The sequence below is a fragment of the Vespa mandarinia genome, chromosome 19 (assembly GCF_050613455.1).
Source record: "Vespa mandarinia isolate Hongniang chromosome 19, ASM5061345v1, whole genome shotgun sequence".
Taxonomy (NCBI): Eukaryota; Metazoa; Arthropoda; class Insecta; order Hymenoptera; family Vespidae; genus Vespa; species Vespa mandarinia.
Window position 1 is genome coordinate 4,002,711 of NC_140828.1, and position 9,790 is coordinate 4,012,500.

A 9,790-nucleotide genomic window follows, 5' to 3' on the forward strand; every position below is an offset into this window, starting at 1 on the left:
TAAGATGTATATAATTAATATATAATTAATTTGCTCTTCCTTTTATCTATAAATAGCACACAACTCTTAAGATGTAATCTATAAATTATGAACAATAATAAAAGTTGTTATGTTACAAGAGGAGAAAAAAAGAAAATATTTGAATTACTATTACTCATATTTGTGTAGTATTTTCATTAAAAATATGAAATTCAACTGATTCTATATTTCATTTCATTGCCTAATATAGAATAAATATCATATAGTCTTATTCTATGGATCTTTGGATATGTATAATACATCATCAAGAGTGCTAAAAATGTTTAAAAATTTATAAAATTATTATTAAAAATATTTCCGGTAATATATTAGTGACTTACGTGTAAACATTAGACTTTTATGTATCGAAGATCAAAATACGAAAAATATATTAATTAGTAACAAACTCCTTATGAAAATCTGTTGATTGATGATCAAGATACATTTTATATACATATTTCAAATAAAAATTTTTATATATTAAAGAATAAGAGAAGTATATTAATAATTGTAACAATGATATAGATATAAATTTCTTTCAATAATATTTACTGTCTAATTTTAGTTTTTAAGATTTTACAGCACCATTTTAAATAATTCGCGACAACTCTATCATGATATTTTGTGCCGTAGCACATTTTATTATTTTTATAAATCAAAGATTAGTAGATAAAAATGATCTTCTTTATGATTTTTCACTATTTAGTATCGATGTAGTAGTAATTTGCAGAGGTACTGAAAATAATTCTTCCCATGGTGATTGTATTGAATTAATGACAGCCTCGACAGCACCTGTAGAATTAAATTCCAAGGTCCAAGTTTCTTCCGAACCGGCTATCTCATTTAGAAAATTTAAAATCAGTATTGTATCATAGTGTTCCTAAAATTGATTTCATTTCATTTTATGTGGAGTATTAAATACACATCAAATACCTTTAACAATATAATTAATAATAATGAATTAAAGAAAATGAAAGTTAAAGAAAAAACAAAAGGTTCACTTACGATTCCCATTAAATTACTCATAGTTTGTTCTTTCAATACTACCGGGACTACTTTAGTATTTGGTAAAAGCCATTGCATATTATCTTCTAATATTACTAACGTGGATGCTGTTACTAATAATCCAGAGTACTGTGACATTGTAGTAATATTATGATATTTTAGTACTGCAGAAGAATAGAGCGCTAATATTCTGACAGTATCACCACCATTTTCATCTTTTTTAATACGTGATAATAAACTGTGCATTAAAGTACTACAATGTTCTGGTACAGAAAATTCAATTTTGCAACTAGCAGGTAGTGGAGGGTCTGTAGATCAATTTTTTCATTGATAATCGTTAATTCATTACAGTGTATATAACATCATATAACAACATATTATATATATATATATATATATATATATATATATATATATATAATAATTAATATATATATATATATAATATTATATATATATAATATAATATATATATATATAATATATATATATATAATATGTATATATAGGTATGTATAATATGTATATGTATATATATATATATATATATATATTACCTGTTATATAAAATAAAAAATTCGATGTTCTCTGAAAATCTTGAAGTATGCATAACAAACTAATGCCGACATATTCTTCGTTTATTTTTGTAGGCTGTTCTAACTCTATTAAAATGCCTTGTTTAAATGGTAATGGAGCGATAGATTTCAATTTATCTATAGCCCAGCTGTATTCTTTGTGTAACCAACGCTGTGGATCCTCCCTGTTTTATAAAATGAAAAATATATTTGATTAGAAGATATTTCTAAAATATACATTAAAAATAGATAATAGAATATCCTACCCTTCTGGTCCATCAATTTTAAGGATATAAACTTTTGATGTAGATAAAACTAAACATCCTGGAAATACTTCCTTCAAACTGTGCATCAATATATCGGCCTAAAAATATTAATATTGACGAAATAGTCGAAATAAAAAATTAATAGTACAACAACTATCAGTAAGATTAAGAAGATACCCTAAGAAGGAGAGCGAGTTCTTCGCTTTCATATTCAAAGACATTTAGAATTATATGAAGCTTCACTCTATGATCAACACTAGTGAAATCTGTATAAGAATATTGCACGTTGCTATTTAATGAACTTGATTCTTCCTCAGTTTTTATTAGTAAAGATTTATTACTTCCTATTTTTATACTCTGCAAGAGTTCTAAAAATAAAAGTAATAATACAGTATTTGTGACCAGCATCAGATTATGACTTTAAATACCTCCAAGCATCGTAGATATATTTGTTACAGGTACAAGTTCTTTTTCAGCATTTATTTTGTTATTATTACATTTCTTAACGTTTCTATTTTCGTATGCTGTACAGATACTATCAGTTAATGAGCCTAAAACAGAAGGAATACTTATATATCAATAATTTAACAACAAATCAATAATGTAAAATCCACATAAAAATATAAACCTGAAGAACTACTTTCAGTTAATCCAACCATAATTGGACCAATTGCATCTGTAATTGTTAGAAGTGAAGGAGCAATGCTAACGGATTTTTCTTCCGACGATTTCTTTCTATTAGGAGTTAGATTTGATCTGTACATAAAAAAAAATAGATATATTATTTTGCTTGTTTGTTTATTTGTTTTTTAATGAGCTATATATTGTGATGAATAACTCAATAGCCACAGATTCGTTACTATTTACTAACTTTGAAGCTTCGTCCAAAACTTCGATACTACTTTGACTTGGATTACTAAGTATTTCTATGTCACTTTCGTATTTTTTAATTAATGCACTTATTGAAGGCGTTGATTCTCTCGATTCTTCTAAACTAGTTGCTGAGCCTGTTAATAGAAAAATTAACATTTATGACAAATAATAAATGATATATTAATTATTCTTTTGAGTTATAACAAATCTTGTTTCTACTATTTTGTGATAATACAAGTATGAAATATAAATATATGAACAAACTATTTACACTCAAATCTGCTGTTATATATAATTTATACATATGTTTACATGCTATGGAAATAAATGATATTCAAATCACAAGATGTGTTATCTCAATAAAAATAAAACATCGTTTAAAGATTTGATAGATCATTAAGGACGAAATTTATATATAAGCTTTCATGTTAATATAGTTACAAAGTCAATAAGTGCTTATGTTACAAGTATACGAGCCATTACAGATTATATTTGAATTTACTTTTTAAATCATTAATCGTGAATGTAATTAAATATAAATTTTATCTTATAGTTATTAATACATATATTTTATGTACCGTATATGTATATATATATATATATATATATATATATATATATATATATATATACATAGACAATACATATATTGATACTTGTAACATTTAAAGAAATATAATGTGCACTTGTGTTTCATGATAAATGTTTAAAAGTATAGAGTCCCATAATATAAATTATTGTGGCTGAGCTTACAGCAGACTTGGGCTTGGGGGTGAGAATCGTAGTGCACCAGAGAAGTGGTGACGAATATAGCTCCACCCTCTGTTCCACCTGCACCTGGATTAGTATGTTATATTCCCAGTTAACAATTAAATGCACTGACAGGCAATCATTGGCAATTATGACATTCACACTCTGCTAATTCATAAATATTATTTTCACTAGAAATTCGCGTTTAATTACTATATTAAATTATTAATTTCTTCCTGTAGTAAACTTAATATGTTATTGAATTGCATAGAAAAAGCTTAGAGAAATTCATTGTTTTTAATATAGGTTATATATCTTATAGTTATTGCTATAGTATATAACACGCACAATAATAGAAACGACAGTTGTGAATATTACAATGATTTACATCTTAACTTTGTTACAGGAAAACTCTGCTTTCTCGTTTACTTATATGTAAATAGAGAAAAACTCATTATAACAGTCACATTTTACAAAAGATATATACTTACCGATACTAGAAACTGATTCAGAATGTTGCAAATTAACTTTTTCAGGCATTTCTATATATTTGTTATTATGTATAGTGGCTTCATTTTCAGAATCCATTTCTGACAATTCATTTGTTTCTATAACTAATGTACTCGCGCATGTAGGACACTTTAATTGTTTAATACCTGAAAGAGATACAGTTTCTATTATTTTTATAACTCTGTCTTAAAAAACTTTCCATGTTATTATAATAATGACAGACCAGTTGCAGATGTATAAGTAATAACTTCATATTCTTCATCATGGGAGAAATGCGTGGAACATTTCATACATTTATAAACTTTTAATAATATAGGGTGTGCATTCTTCTTCTCATTGATCGTTGACACAATTTTCTGTTAAGAGGGTGAGAGAGGAAAAAAAAAGAAAAAAAAAAAAGAAAAGAAAAACCATTACCAATATAAATATTAAAATATAAATGCTTCAGAACGAATAATTAATTGTGCGAGATAATGCTTACCTTTGCATCCTGTAATTCTATAAAATATCTTCTATTTTGTTTATCTTTACGTTTAGTATCAAATATAATGTCCACTGTAGTTGTTTCACCTCTTCCTAATACACACGACAGAATAGAAGCATTTGACCAAGAATATTTTACTTTTCCAGTTATAGTATCTCTTTCTTTAATATCGCTGCAATTTAATTTAATAAATGTCAAATGAAACGCATTTATATATGCATAAATGTAATTTATAAAAACAATAAAATGAAATACTTACTCGGATGTTAACTCTAAAAATAATTCTTCCATTTCATTTGAGTTTTTCCTATTTTGTACTAAATACAGATCATCCTTCTCTACACATAAAATGATGAGCGCGTTATTATTTGAAATAATTAAAAATAACAAATACACACATTAAAAATAATACCTAATTCAAGATCGAACAAAGCATCAGCAGGATTTTCAAGAGTAGTTGTCAATTCACTATTCGGTACTTCGTTATCATGTATCTCTTCTATTTTATCAACATTTCCATTATCTTTACAATTTACACCAATATGATTTATTACATTTTCTGAATTTGTATAATCCAAATCTTTATTTTCTATCGAAGATATTAAATCACGATTGTCTTCGAATGATATTAAATTTGTATCGTCGTGATATTTAATCGTAGATGATGATTGTAGACCCATAATATCTTGAACAAAGGTTCCAGCTTGACTGGTTAGCCAATGTACTTCGCCAAATTTCTCTCGTAATGCCAACATTTGTTTTTTTGTCTCTAAGTGTTCCATTGATGTTTACAAAAAAAAAAAGATCGATATATTATACAAGTAGTGATATGATAGTTTAAATATACATTTGGTTTAATTTAATATTTTTACCTAAATGTGAAGAGGATAATATATCTGATTTATTTATTGAATCTTTTCTTTCATAGTCTTCTTCTGCGATAATAGCTTCCTTTATGTTTGTCTTCTTTTTACTTTTTATGAAATTTTTTTCCGCTCTAGCACTTATATCTGAACCCTGATTTTTGATTGGATAATTTTTGGAAATAGAAGAGTCAAAAGATGAAAATGTATTATCGGAAGTAGCTGAATTTGACAAAGAAGCAAAGTTTTCTCTAGATACACTGGACTGCATGTTTCTAATAGGAAAAACACGATTGTCTCCTACAAGCATTCTTTCCGATTTTGACAAAGGCCAATGATCTAAAACAAACTATAACGAAGATCGAGTTATTTGTAACTATTGCATGAATAACTAATATATTTACATGTAATAATATTTTCATAAATCTTTAAAAACTTACCTTATTATCAATTAAATATGGATGAAAATGTTTTATGGATAATAATCTATGTTTTGGATGATATGACAACGGATTTCCTTCTAAAGATATCCATAACAATGCTGACATTCTTTCAATAGGCCACAAGACAGAATGTTCTGTTAAGCAGTTAAATGATAAATCTATCTCAGTTAAACATTCCAATCCTTGTAAACCTACAGAAAAGAAATTAAAAAATAAAAAATAATTAAAATTTTTTATTTTTATAATTCAAGTTGCATATAAAATTAATATAAAAATGGACTAAACATACCACTGATGTCTTCAATGTAATTATTTTTTAAAACTAATATTTGAAGAGAATGTATTGCAGATTTATTAAAGGCAGGAACCATTTCCAATTTGTTGTATCCAAGATTTACATATTTTAGATTAGGCAAACAATTAAGCTCCGCCGCATTTGTTAACAAATTATGACTCAAATCTAATATTTGTAGCCACGGTGTTAGTTCAAAAGATCTGTCTAATTTTTCAAGAGCATTATGAGATAATGATAAGTGTCTTAAAGAACCCCATACAAATCCTGCTCCAGCATCGCCGCCACATGTCACTGCAAAAAAAAATAGCACCATAGTTAATCATAAAAAGGAATTATGTAATAAACGTTAATATAAATAACAATATAATACCTAATAATTGTGCTACATTAGTAACACCTTGTCTTCCAGCACATGTAATACTTTCTAACTGGCCTCTAATCCCTTGTATTCCTTTAACTAATGCAATACAAACTTTTTTGAACTCCAGATATTTTAAACATCTAAATTTGGTAATATCAATATGAACTTTGGCATTGCCTGAGTAATGAGTCAGCTTTAGACCAACTGTCTTTTGAACAAAGTCATGTAAAAATTTCAGATCTCTAAATAAGTCTATTTTGGAACTATTGCAAACTTGAAAGGAAGATTCTAAGTCTTCCGCATCATCCACAATCAATGAAAATGCTTCATTTAAGTTGTAAAGTAGTGCAGTTGATAAGGATAGTTTGCTCGATGCACTTAAAACTTTATCACCATTTTGACGAAGAAGTCTCACCAAATCCATTATATCTGGTGTATTGGACAGACGTTGTAGACCACTCGTTGATTCTGACATTTTGCTAATTTTCTAAAGTTGATTATTATTTATTTTCTACAGAATTTTATTCAGATTTAAAATAGAATAGAGGATCTTATTTGTTTATATCACGTATCTTCAAAATTGACGATTATAAAACATCGACTTGATACTTGCATCGCGAGGTAAATTAGTACTCTCCTGAACTATTTCCTGTAAAAAGAAACATTATTTTCATTATCTAGCGTGTATCTGTAAGTAAAATATTCACCATAATAAGACGTATAATAAAAAGATAAAAATGTACGCGATATTGTTTTCCCAATCATCGTCGTTATATAAGCGCGCAATGCGTTTAGAATATATATGTACGATGGTTAGAAATATTTTTTTTTTGTTGAATGCAATAAAACATAAAATAATTGATGCTTTTTGTAGACATCATGGTTATGGAAGGTTTATGAACTTGTACTCTCTGTTTATAAAAGTCAATCAATTATTATGATCGTATTATTTTTTTATGATCATACATAAAAATACTTTTTAACAACTTATTACCGTAACAACAATCATCAAGATTATGGAAGATTAACGACAGAAATCAAGAGAAATTATCTAATGTAAGTAATACTATTGCTACATTAGTTTGAGAGATTAGATATAACAAATATAAAGAAAAGAGGGCGCGCGCTATAAGAATGTTACAAAAGAACACCATTTTTTAAACTCCCTTTAACTTGTATTTGTAACTTGTATTTTGTTAAATATATTTTTTCAGGAAATTTATTTGGACAATAAATTGGAAGAAACATTAATCGCACATTAGATATTCTATGAATTGATTTTGTTTAAAATTCGAATTCTAAAATCGACGTATAAATAGTCATTTTTCAAAGAGTATAAAAATTTCAAGGTAAATTAGAAATGTACTTAATCGACTTTTTCTTTGTTGTCGTTGTCATTGTTAGTATAGTTAATTAAACGATCGAAAAAATATACAGATGAATTCACTAATAAATCATTAACTAACTTTTAACATGAAAAATCTAAATCTTTATGCGCGCGTTTTCTTTTATCTTAATTTAAATTTCCCGCCAATTGAAGAATATAATATAAAAAATAAGAATATTGGGGCTTGAAATTGTTCATCAAATAAGGATTTGATATTTTTGAACAAAAATAATTCCTCTTCACCAACGTCCGCGAAAATAAAATTTTAATTATTCTGTTGATACACTAATATTTAAATATAATTCGAAATATTCTCTCTCTTTTCATTATTTCAACTTTTGTTATATCTATATGAGAAATAAAGGAGCGAAAATATGGTATATTTCGTTCTGAATGACTTTTGCAAGCAAGTATCCCATCTGGTTTAACATTGCATTTTTAGTCGGACATTTTCTTCATAAGCCGTCTTGTAATTGTCGTTTTTATTCTTTGCTAGTTGAAAGGATAAAGGTTATTTGTACAAAGAAATGGCACAAACGACAGATATATTTGTTGAGCCACATTATGAAGACGTGATATTACGTTTAACTACGCTTCTAAAGGAAAATTGTGACAAAGCAATCGCACGCGATGATATTTTCAAAATTGGATTATCAGGTGATTAATATACTTCAATTCGTAAACCGTTTTTAGTAATCAAAAAAATTCGGCTCTCTCTCTCTCCCCCCCTCCCGAGATTCTGTTTAATAGCATAATTCTTCATATTTCTTAGATTAAATGCATTTACTATTATTTATCATTCAGATTGCTTTTGTATTTAACGTAGTTAGATTATATAGCGTAAAGGTTTTTTAATGTAATGTTACAATTATAAATATGTTTATGTCATAACAAAAAATAACATATTAACTTATCTATATGATTATAACTTGATAACCATGATTCATTAGCAACAATTCTATAAATATGTTATTTTCTTAAAATGTTACTTTACAATTTTTAGGAGGATCTCTTGTAAATATATTAATGCAAACTTTATCCAATATATCGACCGATTGGAGCAAATGGCGTTTCTTTTTTTGCGATGAAAGAGTCGTTCCTTTTGATAATGAAGAATCGACTTACGGATTATATAAAACGAGTCTTATTGGAACAGTTCCTATAACCGAAAACCAATTTATCAAAATTGATCCAGAACTTTCAGGTATTTATTAACATTTTTTTATTCCTTTTTGTATCCATATTTATATTTATAATTTGTTTGGATATCTGAGAAAAGTTTCATTATTCTACTAAATTTACTTCTCATAGCCGAAGAAGCTGCACGGGATTACATAAAAAAAATGTCTGTCTATTTTCCACCTGATAGTTTACCAAAATTTGATGTATTATTATTGGGATTGGGACCAGATGGACACACATGTTCTTTGTTTCCTAATCACAAACTTCTAGATGAAACAAGTTTGTGGGTTTGTCCTATTAACGATTCTCCTAAACCTCCATTGTCTAGGATTACATTTACATTTCCTGTTATTAACAATGCTAGAGTGTGTATTTTTGCTGTATTAGGATCCAGCAAAGCTAAGATAATTAAGGTAAATATATCAAAGGAAGTCTTTCTTAAATTTTCTTCTAATAAAATTATATTTTCCTACCAATTCCATTAACTTTTATTATTTTTTATTTTTGTTATCAATTCATTTAATTGCAGAGAATTCTAAAAGATCATGAAAACTTGCCGGCTGCTAGAGTTGAGCCAACTAATGGTTCTTTATATTGGATTTTAGATCAAGATGCGGCTAAACTTATGAACTCAAATTCAGATTAAGATAATTAATAAGATATTGATTTAAGTGTTTGTGACATTCCATGTTGTATTTTTTCTTAATGCTCGTGATGCTCTGTAACATTTTTTGAGCTTTTTATTTTGTATACGCATACAATTATCATAAAATAAGAT

The 9,790-nt window shown here is 27.0% G+C and overlaps 2 protein-coding genes across 5 annotated transcripts in view; one reads left to right on the plus strand and one right to left on the minus strand.

Annotated features, from left to right (window-relative positions):
• Positions 1 to 628: 628 nt before the first annotated feature.
• Positions 629 to 6,918, minus strand: LOC118450831 (serine/threonine-protein kinase 11-interacting protein). Of its 3 annotated transcripts, none has more exons than XM_035886797.2 (18): positions 6,453 to 6,918; positions 6,077 to 6,373; positions 5,785 to 5,978; positions 5,354 to 5,693; positions 4,894 to 5,250; positions 4,741 to 4,819; positions 4,479 to 4,653; positions 4,221 to 4,353; positions 3,979 to 4,143; positions 3,491 to 3,574; positions 2,736 to 2,871; positions 2,505 to 2,620; positions 2,293 to 2,415; positions 2,042 to 2,232; positions 1,865 to 1,962; positions 1,581 to 1,783; positions 1,024 to 1,331; positions 629 to 898 (listed from the first exon to the last, which is right to left on the minus strand). In XM_035886797.2, exons 1-18 carry the CDS (start codon positions 6,916 to 6,918, stop codon positions 704 to 706), a joined length of 3,660 nt encoding a protein of 1,219 aa, XP_035742690.1. In that variant the 3' UTR covers positions 629 to 703. The 3 variants fall into 3 exon arrangements, with proteins under 3 accessions (XP_035742690.1, XP_035742685.1, XP_035742691.1); XM_035886792.2 differs by having other exon boundaries at positions 2,493 to 2,620; XM_035886798.2 differs by lacking the exon at positions 3,491 to 3,574 and having other exon boundaries at positions 2,493 to 2,620.
• Positions 6,919 to 7,348: 430 nt separating this feature from the next.
• Pgls (6-phosphogluconolactonase) overlaps positions 7,349 to 9,790 on the plus strand; it is a 3,033-nt gene continuing 591 nt past the window's right edge. The window contains exons 1-5 of one of the 2 annotated variants that reach the window (XM_085662668.1): positions 7,349 to 7,499; positions 8,327 to 8,487; positions 8,834 to 9,034; positions 9,142 to 9,425; positions 9,542 to 9,790. The exon at positions 9,542 to 9,790 is cut by the window's right edge and continues 591 nt beyond it. In XM_085662668.1, coding sequence (XP_085518794.1) covers positions 8,358 to 8,487; positions 8,834 to 9,034; positions 9,142 to 9,425; positions 9,542 to 9,658 — 732 coding nt within the window. In that variant the 5' untranslated portion in view covers positions 7,349 to 7,499; positions 8,327 to 8,357 and the 3' untranslated portion in view covers positions 9,659 to 9,790. Of the gene's footprint in view, positions 7,500 to 8,098; positions 8,237 to 8,326; positions 8,488 to 8,833; positions 9,035 to 9,141; positions 9,426 to 9,541 lie in introns of those variants that run through there. The other variant, XM_035886836.2, reaches the window with a different exon arrangement.

Coding starts and splice junctions, on each gene's coding strand:
- LOC118450831 (XM_035886792.2), bottom strand. CDS start 6,918: ATGTCAGAATCAACGAGTGGTCTACAACGTCTGTCCAATACACCAGAT. Junction 3,575..3,978: donor TGAATCAGTTTCTAGTATCG/GTAAGTATATAT, acceptor ATACTAATCCAG/GTGCAGGTGGAACAGAGGGT. Junction 899..1,023: donor TGAGTAATTTAATGGGAATC/GTAAGTGAACCT, acceptor AATCAATTTTAG/GAACACTATGATACAATACT.